General features: G+C 38.1%; 1 protein-coding gene across 1 annotated transcript in view; it reads right to left on the reverse strand.

Moving 5' to 3' along the window:
• Eno (alpha-enolase) overlaps nt 1-23,806 on the reverse strand; it is a 63,805-nt gene that overhangs the window by 34,399 nt on the left and 5,600 nt on the right. Inside the window, exons 3-5 of the mRNA XM_083120391.1 lie at nt 21,531-21,685; nt 20,545-20,669; nt 15,176-15,322 (exon numbers count right to left, since the gene is read on the reverse strand). Coding sequence (XP_082976517.1) covers nt 15,176-15,322; nt 20,545-20,669; nt 21,531-21,685 — 427 coding nt within the window. The remainder of the gene's footprint in view (nt 1-15,175; nt 15,323-20,544; nt 20,670-21,530; nt 21,686-23,806) is intronic.

The raw sequence follows: 23,806 nt of genomic DNA on the forward strand, positions 1-23,806 counted from the left end.
TCATGTGAACTTTTAAAGCAAAAATTGATGGGGCATTTAAATGCTTCCGTTGTTTTCAACTGAAGAAGGGCATGGATAATATTAGCAGTTCTTCCTTCCTTCAACTTCAGATGCAGGGATTGCCCTCTGTAATGGGCACGAAGATGATTTATCTTCCGAATTTCATGATCTAGTTGTAAGTTTCAGGAATGTGATTAAATCTGAAATAAAGTGCTTCGGCAAAGTTTATCCTCTTTGATAACTCTACACTAGTTTCCAGTGTTCTCTGTATCTTGTACAGTCTTCTGCTGGTTTCTTATTTTTCAATAACCACAAAGAAAGAACTATCTTTCTCAAAATTGAAACTTAGGAAAAATCCTGGAAGGTAGTGTAGAATGGTATGATTTTGTCCAAATTTTGCAGACTCAGTAATCTCACATTTGAACGTGACAGGGCAAGATCTAATGATGTTGTGAAGTAAGTGTCATTCGCTGCCCAGAAGCCAGCTTTCTGTTAATCAACGTGGTTTGATTTAAAAATCAAGATTTCAATTGGGGAATTCTATTTTAAAAAATTATTTATTGGAATCACTTTAAATAAAATTAGAGAATAATGTACACAAGAAATTTGTAGATATCAATAACTTTTTGTGAAAGTACATTAATCTCGCAATCATTTAATGGTGTTTACTAGGCTCTAAGAAAGGAAATAAAGGAATCAAAATATATGTACTGATGGAGTGAAGCTCATACAAAAGGAAATGTAATATGTAATCTGTAAAAACACTTAAATATCCCTCGATTTAAAATTCAATAATTTTTATAGGCAAAAATAGCACATTTTTTTAAAACTAGAATAATATGCAAAATACTAATCATGTTAAACCATAAATAGTGTCATTATCATTAAACTGTAAATAAATATGGCAGCTGATATTTTCCTATCATTAAAAACACAAATTCTGCTACAAAGACTGTAAAAAATATTTTAGGTTATAATTATAGAGTACATCCAGAATATTTTATTTTCACTGGAAGAAAAGTTACTGAAATTATAACAGTTTCATTAACACACTCAACAAACACTTTCATGTTAGGTTCATTATGTGCAGAAACAGAGAAATGCATATTTACATGTAATTATTTATTTGCTTTAGTCAAACTGTTCAATTATTTTACAGGGCCGTTAATCAGAAAAAGTCTTTCTATAAAAAAGATATCTATGTGTATGGTGCCAAAAAGCATGCAAAGAATTTTAAGCGTGTTTTTTAAAAAATAAAAAAAATATAGATTTAAATAGAAATATTATCAAAAATTATTTACTAAATAAAAATTATGTTTTCTATCTACCCAGCTGTTAAAAGGGTCAGGGGAGGGGATAAGTAAGTACTTGTCTTTCCTTCTTTTGAACACACAAATGTCAAAGAAATCTAAGTTGTAATATGTGAAAATTCACAGGTAGAGCATCAATTTGTATTATTAATGTAAGTGGAACTAGTAGGTAGATATTTTGGGCCCCTAGACAGGATTGTGTTTTAGCGCACCCTCTTCCCACCGCTCTATCAAGCACACACATTTTATGTGTGTCCTTCGATATTTTCTACTTAAGCAATGGTTTGTGACATTTACATCCTACAAATTCTGAAATGAGGAAACAAAGAACAACTCGTTAAATAATATATAGGATATATTTAAGATTCTTAGTTTGTATTTGATTTCTTTTTTAAAAAAGTTTAGCATATTGAAGGATATTTCAATTGTGTCTTACTGTCTGAAGAACATCTTTAAAAACTTACTATTACTACTGCAGAGATTAAAGAAAATTCCAGAAGTGTGTTACTGTAACACTGCCAAGTGTAAATTTCTGTCGCGTACCATTAAATATAATTTGTCAGAAATTTATTATTATTATTAGGCTATTATAGAAATATGATAATTTGCTGAAGTTTCCTTGATGACTGTGTATAGATTCACATTGAGATTTCAAATTTAAAGAACGGATGGGGCCTTGCATTCTAATCTTGCTTAGGGCCTCGTGATATGTTGCTACGCCACTGTAGTATAACTGTCAAGATTTTGTAACTTCTCAAATTAGTTTCATTATGATGTCAAACAGACTACCACATATTTTCCAAATTTGTTTTGAAGGTCTTGAAATAGGTTTGTGTTTTTTGTTCATTTTATGTCACTTTTCTGGTCTTGAAATCAAAAATCATCTGAGTTTCACTTTTACGTCTTTTTTTGTTGAAATGTGTAAATAGCTGTGCCTGCTATTTGCACCCATATGAAAATACAAGCTAACAATTATATTTTGCATCGTGGTACTATCAATGTGGTCTGTAGAACTAGATAACTAGCAACAACATGAGCGAACGACGATTTGTTGAAAGAGGTGACAATATGCAAAAAGCTTTTATTATGCAAATTCTGATTTCATGTTCCACTTTATGGACCATCGTGCTTTAGTGTTTGGGAGGGATATCTTGAGCAACTAATTTGGATATTGAACTGACAAAATTACACCAGAGAGAAAATCTGTTTAATTGATTTATTTATTTGGTGTTTCAAGTTCACTTTATGCACAATAAGGCTAATTGGGACTGGACCTACAGTTTAAAGTACCTCCACCAAGGATCAAACCCGGGATCCCTTGATTACAGTTGCCCCCCCTACCCCAACACACACTTTTTGCCACTTTTGCACCATGCTAACCTTATGTACCAAGGGAAAGTACTGTCCTTGCCCCTTCCCCCACATATGCACCTGCCCCCCTAGTTATGAAACCCAATCACCGCCACTGGGTACGAGCGATACAAATGTTTTCTACCACTGAATAAATGTCTGCAATTTCAAATTGATAAACATTATGAACATTTTAAGTGCTCCTTGACCAGTTTAGAATCTAAAAGTTGGCAACAGTGACTGCATGACTCTTGTATCTGGAGTGTGTTCACTGAAGGCCTGTCAGTTACCCATGGGCTTTCGATGCTTGACAGTTCAAAACCTAGGTGTATAGTTTCACTTGCTCACTTGCCAGCCAGGCGGGCATAGTACGCGAATCTGGCCGATGTGCAGATCTATGGTCAACACAGCAAGGAAAAGTATGTAATGAAATTAGGTTGACAAAGATTAAATTATGCTCTGTTACTTCCATCACAATAGTAAAAGGAAGACAATGCTGACACTTTCTTCAATTAGAGGCAAAAATGAACAGTGAAACCTTGATTTTACGTTTTTCAGGGGACTCACCTGAGAAATCTTATTAAAATGTGGGAAAATTTTATGACATTTTGCTATGTTGGGAACAAAGAATGAATGTAAAATGCAGAAAAATGTAAAATCCGGAAATGTAAAATTGGGGTTCCACAGTATTTAATTCAGCACATTTAACACTGGACAAAATCAAATTTCAAAAATACAGTCTCGATTAAACTGACTTACAATTATGTAATTACAGATATCAGTCATGTGAATTACACCTTTGGTTATTACAATGACTTGCATTGAATGCAACAACTAATTTTCATGTGCTTTTAATTCACAAAAGTTGAGTGTTATACAGGGTCTCTATAAAAGAACTCCAGGGTTTTAAACAATCATAGCGTGCAAACTGTATTAGGTAACTCAGGCTAGTTAATTACTTTGAAATCAGTACTCATCAAGTTTTATTCACGCCATTTGGAGTTTATTCCAACAAAGGTTGGCAATGATGCACAGCGTTGACTTTGAAGTGGCCGAGCCAAGCCGAACCCCTTCAGTGTAGTTCAGTGGATCTGCTATTACTGTACAGAGGAACTTTCGACACAAGTATGGTGGTGTTGTACCTTCGGACAAAATCATTTGTCAATAGCTTAAGGCATTTAAAGAAACTGGAAGTGTTCTGAAACAAAAGTTGCCAGGTAGGCTGCATGTTTCTGAAACAAAAGTCGCCAGGTAGGTCGTGTGTTTCTGAAGAGGACGTGGAACGAATTCGCACTTCATGCGTACAAAGCCCCAAAAAATCCTTGACACGACACAGTCTGCAGTTGGGGATACGAAGATTGACTGTTCATAAAGTGGTGCACAAGAGGCTTCGTCTAACAGCTTACAAGGTACAACTTTTGCATGAAATTAAGCCTACAAACAAGACTACGAGATCACAGTTTGCTGTTTCTATTGTAGAGATATGGAGACCATTAGACCGAGAAAACCTCGTCATGTTAATATTCACACTTGTTTATTTCCTGCACTTGTCCGACCAGCGAGTGATCTCAAGAATGCGCTAGCTTGTAACTTCCGTAAAAACCAGGAACTGGAAAGGCAAACGCGTGGATCTAAACAGGATCTACCGCGTTTGAAAGGTTTAACAACCTTTCGACGCCTAGAATGATAAAAGCAAGCTCCTACCCGGAGCTCGCTCTCTTTTGATTCTGACACTCATCGACGCTACATGGATAACTAGTCCGATTACTCTACAACACGTTACACTGCTAACTACAACGATGGAACACGGAGTTACCGCTGCCTAAGCATGCTACAAGGCGCAAGGGATCGCTTGGCTTGGTGAACTGAGGGTCGCTGGATAGAACCTTGGAACTGTCACGATTCGGTCTGCGAGAAGCATTAGGACAAGACATCACACACATCTACCAGGTATGAACAAGCGTGAATAACCTTTTACACCAACTTTCCATATCTCTACCCTCCTACGGAGCAGGTTCAGCCATCAGACATTATTAAGCTCTACCTAAATGTTTAAATGAAACTTCCCTGTACCTCTCTAGAGCCCAGGTAAACGGGCTTACAACATGGTGGAGGTGCTTCAGGCCCTTTTTGCAATTAAGTACCCTCCTGTACGAATTGCTTTACATTAAATTATTCTCCCCCCCCTCCCTCCCACTTTGGGAGCATTTTTAAAGTAAATTTTTAGTAATTCCAACTCATACTCCCACAGTACGCTTAAGATGCGTCAGACCCAGTGACAATTTTGTGTATTACCCTATGGACAACAACCCCTCTTTTTCTTTTATGCCGAGCCCCCCCCCCCCTTTTTCAACAAAAATCTAGTTCTTCTGCATAACATGTTTTCAAGCATCATTCACACAGGAATGAGAACACTTGCTTATACTTCTTTGACCAGCGATATATTAATGACATAAATAACTGTATAACCATACTTTCATTTGTTCTTTGGTCAGCACGACGAACCTTCGTTTATGAATACGTCACAGATAGCGTTGCACGAACACCTAGATTCCTCCCTCGACCAAATCATAGAGTTAGCAACTGCAATCACGGCAAATCCAATAAATTCACGACCTTTAACCCCAATTCCCTCCCCTCCACTAACACGGTTAAGGTCTGCTAATAGAAATTACCCTCAATTTGTCCTTGGACTACAAACACCCAACAAAAACCAACCCCAACCCTTAGCAAGTACCCCAGCTCCCGTTTCAACTTCCTCTAACACTGTTAATAGTTCTGGTAACGTAGCTGTACAAATTTCCACCACTAACATGGCCACCCCAATCCCCACTGCGTTGTACCCGGCACCATTTAGCGGAAATGACCCTAAGCACATTGACTCATTTTTCCTCAAGTTTCAAAACGTAGCACATGCCGCAGGATGGTCGGAAGCTAAGCGTAAAGAGATGTTACCTTTATTTTTGACTGACACCGCTTTAACTTATTTTCATGACATACAGAAACGACCCAATTTTGTAGACTTGACATATACCCATATCAAAGACGAGCTAAGTACGCTATTTAAGGGATCATACTTTTCAGCAGATCCTGTACAGATAATTCTCCAAAAGAAACAGATGATTAGTGAACCGATCCATACCTATGTTATTGCTAAAAAGGCATTAGTCCAGCAATACTTCCCGAACGCCACTGAAGAACAAACTCTCTCTTACATCATCACGGGACTGCGAGCCAAATACATTGGCTGTTTAACCAACAAGCATTTTGTTAGAACAGAAGAATTAATTGCCCACCTACAGAATTTCGAACGCCAGCAGTCATTAATTAATTCACGTATGTTGGAAGAGAAATTGGAAATAGATCAGGCAATTGCACAGGCAAGCTTACCCCAGACATTCACCCCGTCACCACTTCACAGCTGTTCGCATGCACAGGTCTATTCCCCCCTCCCCAGTAATTCTCACACCTTGACTCAGCACTTTGTACCATACAACCAGTGTCCATCTCTTTCTCTCCCACCATTGACACATCAAGTCCAAAGTCCACAGTCCAATCCGGCTCTCGTAAATAGTTCCCATACAGTGTATCAAGGAATGTATCATATGCCGAGTTCTGATAGTGCCCGCTGCGCGGCGACACCAGCAGTACCCAGAGTAGAACACGTTCCAAATGCTACCTCTGGTGACGAAATAAACAAACTTTCGTCACAACTCTCGACCTTAGCTCTGCACTCAACCGAACAGATGAACGCAGGGTCTCTCTTCAATCTTTGCTCAAATGTGCTGGAATTTGCGAAGACGGCTAATCAAAACGCACATAACAGAGGTTTCAACAAGGGGAATAATAAGTCCTCTTCCTACAGAAATAATAATAATTCTAGAGCTAATCACAGAGGTAACTTTCGATCGAACTCAAGAGGCCAGTTCAGAAGTAATGGTAACAAGAGGTTTCAACGTCGAGATCAGGCTAATCGCGACGATGCAAATACCTCAGCCTGCAAGTTTTGTGGTCGTTATAATCACGAGAGCGACAACTGCTTTTACAAGCCACAACGAGACAGTGAACTAAAATCGTCTTCGACTTGCAGGAACGAAATCGAAGATAATAGCAGATTAGATAAAGTTCCTATAATTGAGAGAAATGGCCTATACTTTATTAATAGTAGCATACAAGGAAAACAGGTAGATTTACTTATTGACGTGGGTTCCCAAATCTCAATTTATCCTTCCCACCTTCTCCCTACTGAAAGAAAAACATACAAAGTACAATCCACAATCCAAGGTGTGTCCGGATCGAAACTGAGTGTGTCTGAAATTGTAGTTCTTCCTATCATAATTGGAAAGCGTAAATATTCGCACCCATTTAGAATAGTAGATTCAACTAATGTCCCTCCCCTTTTAGGAAATGACTTTTTACGAACGCAGAGGTGCGAAATGTCGTTAAAAGACAATACAATAACTATTTATCATTTAGGACGTACTCCTAATTATAGTATTTTAAGATCAAAGTACAAGACTCACCAGCTGTCGCATGACATATTTACTCAAATTGAGAATGTAAATGTGTATGAGGGAAAAGCTACCCTTTCAAACACAGTTCAGTTAAGTCCACAATCCAAGACTTATATCAATTTGAACATTACCACTACGACACCTAATACCCATAAGCCTGTCCTTTTTACACCATCAGCTTCCCTTATGAGCCAGCATCCAGTAGTCCTTCCCAATGCTGCAGTAAACCCGCAGTCACCTGTCATTCACATACACAACCCTACGGAAACCACAATCACTTTGGAAAGTGACACAATATTAGGCGAAATATCGACATGTGAAATTTTAACTGACGTTACTTCCGTTTGGGAACATAAAAGTGAAGATATTGCATTTTCATACTCTTGTAATGAAAATACTACAGTAAAGCAGCAACTTAGTGAAAGTCAAAAGAAATTTGACCCCTCCCTCCTCACAGTTAACCCTGATATTCCCCGAGAAGAAAGAGAAAAAATCCTAAAGCTCGCATACACGTATGCAGATATTTTTCTCTGGCCAGGGGATAAATTAACTAAAACCAATGTATTGGAATATGATATCAAACTGACAGATGACACCCCAGTGTATGCCAAAACCTACCCTATTCCTTTTCATTACCGAGAACCCATGAAACAGGAAGTTCAGAAATTACTAGACCAAGGTGTTATAGAACGCTGTGAAGGGAGTCCCTATCGACACCCAGTCCTATTAGTTAAGAAACCCAATGGGACTTACCGTTTTATCTCTGACCTCCGCGACCTTAACAGAATAATAGCTCCGATTTCCTTACAATCCCCAGACATAAAAACCATCATGACAGAGATGGCTGGAAAGAAATATTACTCAATTTTAGATATGTCCTCTGCATTCTTTCAGGTATCATTAACAGAGCGTTCTAAGGACATTACCGCCTTTTCTATTAACAATCTGGGTAGTTTTAGGTATGCTAGGTTATGCCAGGGATTGAAAACATCGCCCGGTGTAATGAACCGCGTAAGCGAACTTGCCCTTAGCGGAATAGACAGTTCAGAACTTTCTGTTTACACTGATGATATTATTATTTACAGTTCAAATCTCCCACACATGCTTAACATACTGGACAGAGTGTTTCAAAAGTTACGAACAGCATCCCTTAAGTTATCACCCTCTAAGTGTAGGCTAGCTTTTACCGAAGTTAAAGTCCTTGGTAATTTGGTATCTCAAAAGGGAGTTAAGATTTCAGAACACATTCTTAAAGCTATTTTGGAATATCCCACCCCTACCACCAAACGCAAGCTTCGTAGTTTTCTAGGACTTGTCAATTTCATTCGACGATTTGTGCAAGGTTTTGCAGGACCAACAGAATGTTTATTCAAGCTTCTTAAAAAGAATGTTAAGTTTCAATGGACTGATGAACACCAGAAGAGCTTCGAAACACTGAAAGAAATGATTACGTCCGCCCCTATCCTCCGCCCTTATGACCCTAAACGCCCCTCATATGTATACATTGATGCGAGCGGAATTGGCATTGGAGGAGCCTTGTTACAGCCTGATGAAGAAGGAAATTTACATCCATGTGCCTATTGTTCACGAGCCTTAACAGACACAGAGAAAAGAGCTGACACATTTTCACTCGAAATTGCAGGTGCATATTATGTTTTGAAAACTTTCAAATTTTTTCTTATGAATCAACATTTTGTGGTTCTCACAGACAATAAAGCCTTATCTTATCTTCGTTCAACTAAACACCATAGTTCTATTTTAGGAAGAAGAGCCCTTTATTTTCAGAATTTTGATTTCGAAATAAGGCATGTCAGCGCTAGTAAAAATGAACTTGCGGATGCACTCTCCCGTGCAAGTTTACCGCTTGACAAGACTAATCCTGACAAGAAAAATGATGATGATGATGATGATGACTTATTCTTTCATCAAGTATTTCATGCACAAGCAGCAGATTTTGATATTAGTTCAGAACAACGTAAAGACCCCTATTTCAGAGACATTATTGATGTATTAGAAAACAAAGATAAAGCTAGTGACCCTAAACTAGAAAAACTTTCGTATTCTTATGTACTCAAAAATGGAGTCTTATACAGGACTAATAAAATCAAAACTGGTAATAGGGATAGACTTTGTATTCCCCATGCATTAAGAAATCAAGTTTTCGATCTTATTCATGCACACAAAATGAATGGAAGTCACCAAGGTGCACAAAAGACATATAATTTAATGCTTATGCGTTACTTTTTCCCCAATATGAAGAAATTTGTGTACGATAAGGTTCGACATTGCATCCCTTGTCAGATTTCAAAGAAACCACAAGGTTCTAAACCGCATACGCTGCAAACATTTCAACCAGCCCAAATTCCTTTCCAACGAATTCATATTGACGTATGTGGTCCTTTAGTCTCTTCAAAAACGCACAAATACAAATATTTCCTATCAGTAGTCGATAGTTGTACAAGGTATGTAATTACAGCTCCTTTGGCTAATCACGATGCACAAAACATAGCAACAGCCCTAGTTGAGAAAGTCTTTTTAGTTCATGGCATCCCAGAGACGATCTATTTAGATCGTTCAACACCCAATTCAAGTTTACTCTTACGAGAGTTAGCTAATCTTACAGGCGTACAACTAAAATATGTAGATACTTGTGCCCATTTCACGAATGGTTTAGTTGAGAGTTCATTTAGTTACTTAAAGAAAGTTATGAGAGTTTTTGTGTTAGAAAAGAAGGATTCATGGTGTGACTATTTAGCTAGCGCAGCGTTCAGCCACAACGTTACAATCCATTCTGGATCCCTCCAGAGCCCGTATTTTACTTTGTTTGGCTACAACCCAAGGATCTTAGCTGACGCAGTCCTTCCTTCGAACCCCGACAATGTTTCCCAGACGAACGCACAGAGACTTGAACTCCTGACCTCCATACGTAAGACAGCACATGACAACCTGCATAAGCGTTACGAACAGCAGAAAAAGTACGTAGACCGCACTTCTAGGAAAATGCAGTACTCACCAGGACAACATGTATGGATTCTAGATGCCACTCCAACTCCAGGCGTGTCAAAAGCCTTTGCGTCCTCTTATAAGTACAAAGGAACTATTCTTCGCAAAGTTAATGAGAATTCCTACGAAGTAACTTACATCGCCGGCAGGAATAAACAAAAGACTGACACTATTACTATTTCTAGACTCAAAGCCCGCTACGACTAGTGCTATAAAAACCCCACTAACATTCATTAACACGCCACTACGTTAACCTCCTCTTTAGCCTCCTCGCTCCGTACATCGTACATGCTAGCATCCCCTGATCCAGCATTTTCTCACGCTCATCGACTCCCCTCCCCCCTCTTTCCACTTCCAGTGCTCGCACTGCATTTCTGCGTTAGAACGAACTCATTTTTATTTTTTTAATACAACATGGTCATTTTTATTTTTAACAAAATCAGGATTACAGAATGCTATCTCAATCGTCGGAACATTTATAATACATCTCTTGCCTAATAATTAATTTTTTTTTACAGATATTTTAATGTTATTTTATAATTTGCGATTCAACGCATAGTAATAGTCAGAACATATCACTTAGCTGATTTGACTAATAAGTACTTAGTGTGTTTATGATCCTAACTAGCAAATATTTTTTTTTCCCCATTTGCTGGTACATATACGCTCAAATGAAGAAAAAAGTACAAAGAAATAAAGAACGAATGAACTAAGATAGAACAAGATCAATGATTTAAAGAACAAATGAACTGCGTAGAACTTGCTTGAACAATTGGCTTTTTGGCCATAGCAATTTTTTTTTATTTACGCTTAGGTGTAACGCGAACTGCTTCTTTGTAAGCTGCAATGCACTAAATATGTTAATAAAGCATATAATAAAATAGGCAAATGTTCCCACTCTCTCCTTTAATTTTATAGTTCAAATATTGATAGCATACAACATGGTATAGCTCATATCCCATGAAATTAAAACCTACTCTATTTTTCAATGAACTATTACACAAATATATTACTTACTCTTTTTCACTTCTTTTTCATTTTTTTTTTAGCAGCGAATCGAAGGCGCTTAAACCTTTGTCCACAAGACACGTAAAATTCTTGCAATTGCTTTTATAAACGACATTTACACATATTACAGAAGGAAATGTCTCGTAATCACTTAGTTCGTTCTATCATCGCTGAATTCTCCTTTCTTTTCTCATTTCATTCCCGGCTAAGCCGACTATTCTAACTTCCCCCCCCCCCCGTTGCCCCCCGGCGAACTTTCCTTCCAACATGGAATTATTCCACCTACTCCCCCCCCCCCCCGTTGCCCCGGCGAACTTTTCTTCAGGTAAACCTGTTAATCATAAACAGGCCCCCTTAAAACCACTACATCATATAAGTAATAACGCCCCTTCGCCGTCATTCAAATTAGATATTACCTCCCCTCCCCCCCAAAATAATTCACCAGTTTTAACTGAAAGTCCCTTTTCAATCGATTTTATAACCCGTCATCATTTATTGTAAATCTGCTCCACTACCTTTTGCTTTTTCCTAATTTTTCCCTTTACGCTTGTTTCATTATCTCATCGCTACGGATGTTCCTGGACCCATGACGACCACCGGCTTGTACCATCGAGCGACAGACCTAGGCTCATCGCAAAGACCAACAACGATCTTGTGGAATTCCGGCACCTACAAGGACCCGTTCCCGTCTGGACTCATGGCTGATCTTCCCATCTCCCACGCCGCGACCCAGATGTGGAGCGCTTTACCCAGGACGTCTCTTGACCCAAAGCGCCATCGCAAATTTGACTTCCAGACTCAACTTCGCTGACGTCACGGCGATCTTCATCGACAGGCCACGCCCACTCCGTGCATCCTGCACTTGTTTACTGACGACACATAATACTTATTGTTATCTTACATCGGCTACAAGTGTTCCGGTGCTCAGCTACTTCAAGTACCGTAAGGCACACGCAATTAATACGAACATATGTCATTTACAGTGCCTAAGTTAGTGCCCATGGGTACTACCCATATTGGATTAGAGATACGTCTCTTTCTTTTGTGTTTTTTTTTTTATTATCGTCAGCTGCACAGCACGTCCAGCCTATGGCGGCATGCAGTTTACAGAGTTGCCATAGGTAACATACCTCAAGGCTCCGCCCAGCATTGTGTATGATCCGCCGAGTGTACTTTGAACTCAGCAAACAGAAAAAAAAACAAAAACAACCGCTTGCGGTTCCCGGCGTTTCCTCACACTGTGCTGACATGTGTTGTTGTTTTTTTTTATTGTGCTGTCATCACTCAATCAAAACTAGTTCAGTGTGACACTTATGTAATTATTTTATCCATGCCTCAAGACTTAGTTATTGTGCTCGTACTTTTTGAGTTTATAAGAGGCTATAACCTACAGTTTTCATTTTTTTTATTATTCTACGTGTTTTTCTATTTTTTTTCTCCACGGTGTTTGGTGCCACGATATGATATGACTATTCTGGTGATTTCAATTTTTTTTTACGGTGATGTGATTCTTCTACTGATTGGTTTACTGTATTGGTTTTTTACGAGTTTTGATATGTTAATAAATCATAATTTTTAAATATAACCTACTCCGGACGAGGTAGTCGACCATCATAGAGTGGTTCGATTATTTCAACAAGGGGAATGTAGAGATATGGAGACCATTAGACCGAGAAAACCTCGTCATGTTAATATTCACACTTGTTTATTTCCTGCACTTGTCCGACCAGCGAGTGATCTCAAGAATGCGCTAGCTTGTAACTTCCGTAAAAACCAGGAACTGGAAAGGCAAACGCGTGGATCTAAACAGGATCTACCGCGTTTGAAAGGTTTAACAACCTTTCGACGCCTAGAATGATAAAAGCAAGCTCCTACCCGGAGCTCGCTCTCTTTTGATTCTGACACTCATCGACGCTACATGGATAACTAGTCCGATTACTCTACAACACGTTACACTGCTAACTACAACGATGGAACACGGAGTTACCGCTGCCTAAGCATGCTACAAGGCGCAAGGGATCGCTTGGCTTGGTGAACTGAGGGTCGCTGGATAGAACCTTGGAACTGTCACGATTCGGTCTGCGAGAAGCATTAGGACAAGACATCACACACATCTACCAGGTATGAACAAGCGTGAATAACCTTTTACACCAACTTTCCATATCTCTACCCTCCTACGGAGCAGGTTCAGCCATCAGACATTATTAAGCTCTACCTAAATGTTTAAATGAAACTTCCCTGTACCTCTCTAGAGCCCAGGTAAACGGGCTTACAACACTATGCTGAAAAAGATTGAAGAAAACAATGAATTTCTAAATGTTATTTTTACCGATGAGGCCACTTTTCATGTCAGTGGTACTGTTAACAGACACAATTGTTGCATTTGGGACTCTCAGCCGCCTCACGAGTTCATTGTGCATCAACGTGACTTGCCCAAGTTGAATGTTTGGTGCGGTCTTATGCATGACTGTGTTATTGGACCCTTCATTTTTGCCGAAAGAACCATCAATGGTGACGTGTACTGTGACATGCTAGAGCTCTATGTTCTTCCTCAGTTGGGTGATATTGAGGTGGAGAAGGGGCCTGTCTACTATCAGCAAAATGGAGCTCCACCCCATCAGCTTGTGTGTGCGAGAAGCACTGAAACATCGATTCGGCGACAGGTGGATTGGAAGGAAATGGCCTATTCCATGGCCTCCTTACTCCCTTAGACTTTTTCCTATGGGGACATGTGGAGAACATGGTTTATGCGAAGAAAATTCAAGATGTCAACCATCTAAGGCAAAGAATTATCGCTTCTGTTGAAACCATCACATGCTGGCCTGGACGTGGCAAGAAGTCTATTATCGTTTGGATGTGTGCCGTGCTACAAACGGGGCACACATTGAAATTTACTAAAGTGTAAACAAAACTTGATAACATTTCCTTCAAAAACATTTTTCCTGAGTTTGAGTTTCTAATAAAATATTTAGCTTCAAAACCCCGGCATTCTTTTATAGACACCCTATATTATACACAATCTTTTATAGACACCCTATATTATACACAATCTTCCATAGCTCCCATTCCCACATTTGGGACCAGTCCCTGTTAAGCCTCAAATGTCCGGGACTTGACTAAGTTCCTCATTACTTCCCAGGAACAATTATCTTTATTTCACTTTTTTTCTATTTTCATTCACGTGCATTTGGAGGTATGACAGTTGAATTTAATTGCACTATCACTATTGTTAAGGTTTTTTATTTTATTTAAATTACAAATCGCAGAATATGAACTATTTGCAGTAGTTTTATTCTCGGAGAAAGAGAATAATATATATTTTAATTTCCATTTATCACAATACAACCACAATCTTCAAATTTATGACATCCCATCTTCATACAACTGCAATTAAAAGAAAATGACATTTTGTGCAAGAAGATTAGCCTTTGGGAGCCCTGTACCTACAATACCCTGACTTTAAGAGGAAAAATTTAAAATATAGCATTACAACTGTGTCGAGTACATGTGAAATTGTTTTATATTAAATGCATTATGCAATACTAATAAAAGTAGCGTTGCCAACTATTCCCAAGCATCAGTTCTATGAATCACATTACTTTCTTTAGATTCAAAAATTCAAAAAAGGAACAAAATTTCCCTGTATGTTATTTTAAACTGTGATCTGCTCCTCTTCTACCTATATTTAGTGAGTGGTGAAGTAATATTTTTTTTTCTCTGTACGCCATTGTATGATCATAACAGTACTGCATTCTGAGAATTTTTGTTAAAATGTATAAATTTATTTTCTTTGTTGCTGTGCTTCATGAGAATAGTATTCGGCAATTCCATGTCCCCCTAAAAAACTAAAATAGACCACATCTTGGTATGTCACTACATTATTGAAGAGCAAGTACTTAAAACTACCAGGCTGAGAGGCTTACGGGTGTAAAAAGTCTCATCTGCTAAAGCTCAAGACAAAGTAGGAGCATTTACTTCGCAGTAACTTACCATCCTTGTTGTTCAGGATATTAGGAGCAAAACCTCCTTCATCACCAACTGCTGTTGCATCAAGACCAAATCTATCCTTGATTACCTTCTTCAAGTGATGGTACACTTCAGAGCCCATTTTCATAGCTTCAGTAAAAGACTGAGCCCCTGTAATACAGTAAAATTTTTATGGATCGACCCATATGGCATTTTTATACAGATGCCAATAAAATAACAAAATAAAAATCACAAATGTTCCATGCAAAAATCTGAACTGGTGGAACCAAATGATGCAATAGGTTTTGCTTGGAAAAAGGAAGTGCGTTAGATACTTACCTCACAAAACTAGGGAATAAACTATACAGTTATATTTACAAAAATAACAAGAGTTGGACAGACATGAAATTTTGGCTGATACTAAAAGTACAGATATAAAATTTATCAATACCAATATTCTACTTTGAAACTAGTACTCACTTTCCCATGAAGCAGTATTTTATTATTCTATTAATTTCAGTTTCAGTTAATTTCGCAGAAAAGTGAGTATTGAGTTTCTCTCTATTTATTTACTACCCCGTCTCTCATTTCCCAAAGTATGAATTCTACTGATCCAAAATAAAATTCCAAATGGTCCTTTAAGAACCTGAATTGACCTTCAAAATACAGTCAACTCTCGATTCAACGACCTTTCACAGTTCCCAGGAAAAGGGTCGTTATTTCGAAGGGGTCGTTATTGGAATTTGCACCAATTTTCAGCTTAAAGGGAGCTCAAACGAACACAAAGATGCCTAGGAGATAGTAACACCATTTATCCTGGTAGTTATACAACCTGTTATGCACAGGATGTGTGTTGTGAGAAGGAAAATAGAACATGAAAAAGTTTTCACAAACTAGAATTTAAACCAATGTTACTTTGTTTCAATTCTGCACAGTCGTTGCTTTTCCAGGAAATTCTTACAATTCTAGTTCATGAGAAACCCGTTTGCACTGAGACCAATGGAAAGGTAAACAATCTCTCGCTTATTGCAAGCGAAACTCGAAGAATCTTGACACCAGTCAGACTGGTGCCAGCAAAAGTCGGGAGATAATCAGGCAGAATGAACGTTGGATTTTATACGGGTTTACTGGAGCATCGTCTGTTACAAGATTAACTGTTAAGATTAGATCTCTCTGGAGAAACAAACACAACCTCTCTAGGTACCAGACAAAAAAAAAATAAAGGCAGGGCTGTAATTTTCGTTCTGGTTCGGCTGTGTAAAATACATCGTAAAAAAAAGTCACTTTTCTTTGCTTCAACCAACTTCATTCACCCTCCTCCCCCATTCAAGGAGCAGTCCAAACTCCTTCCTTGACTTGCATTGTAATCCAGCGTGAAAAAGGAAACTCGCATTGTGTTTTCACCCAATGCGTATTCTAGGACACATCATTAAACAGCGTGGCAGTCGATAATCATTCGGATTTGGAATTGAATTTCACTTTAAACTGTATATTTAGTCCCGATTAGCCCATCAGCATAAAATGAACTGAAAACAAGCTTTATGAAACTGCGCATTTTCACATATCAAAATGGTAGATCGTTATTTACTCTCACGTTAATCCTGTTGGATTTAGGAGTATTCTCGATGTCAAACACCCACCTCTCCAAACGTTTTCCCCTTGAATAATGTCTTTTTAATCAGTCTCAGCGACCATTCCTACATTGAACACTTTTTTTTCCCCTCCACATGAATGGTTCTGAAGAAAAGCGGATGCAAATTAAATTTACAGGTTTGCTTATCGGAAGGTGCAGAACATGAAGTTATTTTAACTCTTGTTTTCCTTTCTGGAGATCAAATTTCGTTATCGTCAAATCAGCATTGCGATATTCAAAACAATAACTTTTTCCTTCGCGCTGGATGAGTGGATGAGTCATCGCTGTTATCGGCAAGCAAGAGCTTTGCAGATGCCAGACAAAACACTGGTGCCAGCTGCATCGTAAAAACAAAGAGACCGGCTGGAAGTTCGAGAAACAGGTGGCGGAAGAGAAAAGTCCCAGTATTTTAAAGATAACGTAACTGTCGAAACTTTTAACAGCAGTGTAAAGAAGAAAGAAATGACCCTTGCTTTACGTTTTACCATGCAACAGATAATAATATGGGCAATATTTCCTATGCAGACAACAGGATTAAAAATAATAATAATAAATAAAAAAAAACAACTGAAATCTGCAATTATCAACATTGCCGTGCACACCAGTGGCGGAGAATGAGCTGGGGAAAGGGTAGAGGGTCACTTTTTTTTACTTGTTCTATGTTTTTTGTTTGTTTTCACGAATATATCCAGAACTGGTTGCCCCATTTTAGACGTCAAAGGAAAGGAAGAGGGGTGGTTCCTTTTCCACCCTCGCCTGTAATCAGCCCACATCAGCAAGAAAATCGTCGCTGAAACAATCTGCATCCCCCCCCACGTTTGCTGACAGGAAAAGAGGAAGAAGTCTGTCAGCCCAACGGAACACTTTTTTGGCAGATATTATGACATCGACACAATTAGGAAAACGTATGAAGTGGGAAACTGGAGTTATGATGCACGTAAGAACGAAGTAAACTTTTGTGGAAACCTGGATGACAACGCATTAAGCGGGTTGACGATCTTTAGTTCACCTATGTGGTTTTGATTATCTCTAACAGTTTCGCTTTTTTATGAAGTGTTGCAGGGAACAAAGAACACGTTTTGAATGAAAGCGGTTACCGGAAGTTTTCGGCTACAAGGCCGAAAGGTGCTCACTCACGGGAATCTGCTGAACTCTAGGTCAGAGCTGGACCAGACTTCCAGGCACCACGCATCTGTATTTTCGAACATTCCTGCGATCTTATCTCTCAAGGTGGTGTATTTATCAATGAAAGAGCTTGACCTGCCATACACATTGGCAAGGACTGCAAGTCCAGCAGTCATTTCGGGCTGCTCCCACCCTCCCCCGCAAGTTTTCAGCAGCTCTTAGAACAAGGAAACAAGTCGATTTAAAATAACATCCAAGCACATTCGATCTTCTCTTCTCGCATATCCAAGAGCAAGCGTGGCAAAACAAGCCTGGTGTGTTGGGTAGTGGCAGTCGGGTGCGGGTTAACATTGGTGCACTTGAGGGAGGGGAGGGCAGAGGTCAAGTGCTATTAGATATCACTCAAGCATGGTGTGGTGGTGTCTATTTTTAGTTCAGACCTAATTGTGAGTGGTAGAGCGGTAGAGCGCTCCTAAAGGGAATGAGTGGAGGAAAAAGCAACGCATTTTTCGGCAGATTTCCTTCAATTATTCAACTTTTTTTAAAAAAAAAATTCTAAATTTTTCACGGTTCCCGGGAAAAGGGTCGTTATACCCGGGGTCGTAGAATCGAGAGTTGACTGTACATGTATGTTGCCAGGTGACTGCAATGCAAAAAGCTTCGTAATTGGTAATTTTACCAATAAATCGATACACGATGATAAAGTTTTTGCAAAAGTTCAACAGCAAAGAAAATCCATTCCAAGTTCATAAAAGTTCACGAGTACTTTTCTTCTACTTCAACATCCATAAGATGGGATGATGAATTTATCCTTCAAGATGTCTCATGTGAAGGATGCTAATGTATTATACTCTGTCCTGAGGATCTTTGGAGCAAGCAACGAATGCGTGAGAGGGCAAGTGAGTGCAGCTACTAGCCATTTGAAGCTCTGTGCACTACAATGCCAGTTTGCTTTCTCCCCATCTCTTCCATTATGTGCAGCCTAACTCCACAGATTAAAGGGATAGAGTATAGATGACTGGCAAGTTAAAGTTTGAAACTGCCAAGGCTATAGGTACAGCATTTCAAAACAATGTGTAGAATATATTTTGCATGAAGAATTGTGTGTGAAAAAGTTCTATGCAAGATGGGTGCTGCACTTGCTAACAACAGATAAACACATTTGTGTGAAAATCTGAAGTGTTTGAAACATTTTGACACGAACAACTGAGATTTTGTGCATACAGATGAGATTTGAATTAACCATTAAACAACCAAATCAAACAGCAGTCAAAATAGTGGATAGAAGCACATTGTTCAGCACCAAAATAGAAGCATGTTCCATCAGCATAAGGTTATGTCATCAGTCTTTTGGCATGCTCAAGGGATTTTCTTTTATTGATTTGAACTATGAAGTGTTGGAACATCCTGCCCATTTCCCAGATTTGGCTCCCTCAGACATCTGTCTCTTCCAAAACTCTCTCACTACTTCGTTGTCAGCATTTTCATCGAATCAAGATGTGATAGCAGCTTTAGAGGGATATTTTGCAGACCTTACAGAAAACCACTTCAAGACAGGATCATTGAGTTGGAGCATGGCTGGAATAAATATATTGATCTTAAGGGAGAATATGTTGAAAAATAAAAATTGAGTTGCCCAACCAAATTTGGTCATGCCTATTTTTGTAAAGCATGCATGCATTAATCTGTGTCATGCATGAGATTTTAACATTCTGGAATGAATCTGCAATTGTTTTAGGTATCAACATTAATTATTTTGTAACTTCAGTCAGCATTTGAAAAAAATTAAAAAAAGGTATGCAATTTCTAATTTTAAAAAGGTATGTAATTTCCAACTTTAATTATTTATTGTAAAAGTCTAAATAACATGATGTATTTATGCAAATCCATGGATATGTGTAATATCAAACAAGTTAACTTGGTATTTTGTGAACAAACTTTCTACATAAAAAGGGACCAAATTCTGTACTTTTTGGCCTTCTTTATCCGGTTGCCGTAAACCTGGTATCACAGGATAACCTTGTAGGGAGGACTATGCTTACCTTCCTGCAAATCGGCATATGCCTTGGGCTAGTTCCTCATAAACCTATGCTCTCTAGCGAGATTCTTCAGATACCAACAAACCGTTGATTAATCTTGAAAGGGTTGCCCGTTACAGAGTTGCAAGCAGATCTACATCAGTCAACTCTATCCAGGATTGCCAGTGATTAAGTTTTGTTGTAATTGTGGAAAAGAATAATAAATAGGACTTTATTGGAAGAAACCTAACCATTCATTTCCAAGTAAAGGTATAAATCCGACACCAGTAACCAGTCAGGGCCTGGTCATCTGTTACCCTAACTGAGAAGTCCGATTTGCGGTAAGCCAGCTGTGGCCAGTCACAGGCCTTAGAGGACTAGTGGAGGTGCATGTCAAAATTTTGAAATTATAAATTCATTTTTTCATTGTTAGGCAAAGAACTTTTCAGACCAGCCTCATGTAATTCGACAGATATAGTTTCTGCCATGTAATGTTCTTTTTCCCCAAAATCACCAACACAACTGACATTATGTATGAGTAGAAACCAATAATCTTGCAAAAAAGCAAGAAAACTATTGTAGTAAACTCAAATAGTTCAATTTTTAAATAAAAGTACCTGTAGGTAAAATCATGAATTCTTGCATAGCCAGCTTATTCCCAGCATGAGAACCACCATTAATCACATTCAATGCTGGAACAGGCAATATGATGTTCTTATTTCCAGCAAGGTCAGCTATGTGCCTGTAAAAGATGAAATAGATAAAATGAAAGTACATACACTGGTTCTATTAATATTGGTTCTACATATTAGACAACAGCAGAAAAATGTCAAATTCCAAGACAACTTCTAGCAAACAAGGCTCAGCTAACCTTGTGCTTATCTCAGCAAGGACTCTTTACTAAAATTAAAACTGATATTCCAAATTATAGATCTAATAAATCCTCCTACATTATTCAGAATATTTCCATTCATTTCAAGTTTATGGCAATAAGTATGCAGGAAAAAGCAAACAAAATCTATGGAAATACTATGGCAATCAAACCCAACATTGATTTGATTTTGTCATTTAGCATTGCTTTTCTGCCACTTTTGGCTAATTGCAACAATCAGAATGAATGATATGATGAAATTAATGAAGGAACATTCAGCAAAGAACACCCATGTCCAGGCGAGAATTTGTACCTGGGTCACATTGAAGCAGGCTCTGCTAACCACTCCTCCACAGAGGTCGGGAAACAAAAATAACACTACTAGCCTACTCAAAACATATAAATAGTAACATAAGCATGTAGAAGCACAGTTATAGTGCAGTAACATAAGCACACAGGTGCATTATGTAATCACATCTTTAGCCTAATCAATTAGGTGTAAACCAATTAGCCACCTTATAAAAATTTCAATCAGCTTCCTTGATCATCAATAATTGATTGAGTTGGTGTTTTAAGTCCACTTTATGAACAGTAAAGCTAATCGGGGCTGGACCTACAGTTCAAAGTGGGATCCGAACCACTATGTGCCTCCACCGGGAATCGAACCCAGGACCCCTTGATTATTTATCATCAATAAATACACACCTCACCACTAACTGAAAACAATCTAACCTGTACAACGGGACTCCTTTGTGAGCTGCTCCTGCCTTGCAAACAGCCAGTGAAACACCCAGAATAGCATTAGCACCAAGCTTGGATTTGTTCTCTGTGCCATCCAGTTTCAACATGAACTGATCAATCTCAGTTTGTTGTGTTGGATCAAATTTCTGTAATAAGATCAAATAAAGAGGGGGGCACAATTAACATTTTCATTGTATCTACCAAATGAACAGAAGTGTACAACCTAAAAATGTGACTTGCTGCATAAGTTTAGTAGTCATTAATTATGGTCGTAGCTAAGATTATGTTCATGTAGCACTGAATAGTATTACCATATTGAAGCCTAAGCAATGACAACTCAGTATATCAATTTCCTAGAGGATTCTACCATATTTTATAATGTTTTAAAAAATTATTGATCGATTTTTATTGAGGTCCACTTCACACTCATATAGGCTAATCAGGACTGAAAGTTAAATCTTTGCAAATGATCTGTGTAATTATAATTAAAATGAATAAGAACTATTTATTTCTTCAGTGGCTGAAATCCTTAATTTACCCATGTTCCAACACACTGCACATAATATTTTTCAAGAACCAATAATCAGTGTTTGGAAGTAACTAGTTACAAGTAACAGTTACTTTTTGAGGAATTGTAACTGTAACAGAGTTACTTTTTTACAGCAGAAGTAATGTTTCAAGAGTTACTTTTACAGTTACTTTACGACACTTTATTAAATTGCAAACTTGAACATTTGTGGCATAGGAAAAAGAGCTAAATTTGGCAACTTTAAAGATTTTCGTGGAATCACCTACGCCAAAATTTTAAGGCTGACTGAAAGCACAGATGATGCCAACTATCTCCTCATTTCCTTGTTAAAAGAGCAGGTGGGGGGGAGAAGGGGCAGGTCTCTCTTGTCTTGTCAAATATTTCCAGATATCAACGTTCCTCATACTAAGAATGGAATCTGCTTCAGGAAATCACCTAGGGGGTAACAAATGGGTATGCTCGTTTGATAGCTTCAGAATAGCAAGTCCTTTTATTTGACCTGTGATAGCGATAGAGAATGCAAGTACTTTGTTGGTGATTTCCTGCAGTGTAAAGGGCTATTGCTCACAAACCAAAATCCGTGAATGAACATACCAGCACCTACAGGATCTTAAATGGTTATTTATTAATTCGATTTCCTCTTTAAAGTTATGTTGTTTGCCTATGCATGGTGTATGCTTGCTTATAATAGACTGAAGGGGCCTGTGTTACTTGTCGCTTCGATCTAAAAATCCACCTTAACGGAGCGTGCATACTGAAGAGAGAGGCAACAAGTGACAGGGAAGTTTCACATCGAAATGACAAGCAACACTTCAGTCAATCTGCATGCACTCACCACACAAATAACAAACCGAGGCAAGATGGTATTCAGTTCGAAAGGTTTCATGTATTATTAAAGGTTTGTTCCGAGCGATACGTATTGTGTATTGCCTATGAAGCGACAAGTCATGGGAATTTCATACCGAAATGACAAACTATACGGTCCCATCAATCTATAAGGAAGCATTTATTGCGTATTCCAATAGACTGAGTGACATGTGCAGCTTGTTGTGTTGCCTCAGTTCGAAAGACTGCATTTATTTCTGAATGTTAGTTTCCAAAAGATACGTGTTACATGTTGCTCCCATCTGAAAGTTCAATAAATGAGTGCTCTTTTTCATTACTGCTATTTAATTCTGTGCACTGTGAAAATGGATTGTTTTCTTTAAATTCTAAGCTTGCCACTGGGAAGCAACAATTTTTTTTTTTTTTAAATGTGTAGTGCTAACACAAAAACTTATCCAGAACTGCAATACTTAGTACAATAAAAAAAGGAAAGGATTTCCTGTTCTTACTATTGTAAGATGTAAAATGAAAGCTTTATAAAATGTTATCAGGCGTTACAAACATATGAACTATTAAAAGAATAAACAAATATATTTTTTTAAAAAGCAAAACCCTCAATTTTCTTCATATAGTTTACAATATTTTCTTGAACTGAAATAAACAACATTAAATTGTATTAAGATAGGTTTAACACTACTTATGTGAGTGAGTTTGAAGCTTTTTTTGGAACAACGGTTCAGGGTCCTACTGCCCCCTTAATCACATTCGTAAATATTTTCCTAAGCACTGAACATAGTGCCACGTTAAAAATTGTTGAAAGAGGATTAGGTTGAGGGTAGGGTTGAAAACACTTAATACAATCACTGACACGTTCCTAATTAAAAAACTCCACATATTAAAAATCCTGTAAAGA

The sequence above is a fragment of the Lepisma saccharinum genome, chromosome 4, assembly GCF_977018435.1.
Source record: "Lepisma saccharinum chromosome 4, izLepSacc3.1, whole genome shotgun sequence".
Classification (NCBI taxonomy): Eukaryota; Metazoa; Arthropoda; class Insecta; order Zygentoma; family Lepismatidae; genus Lepisma; species Lepisma saccharinum.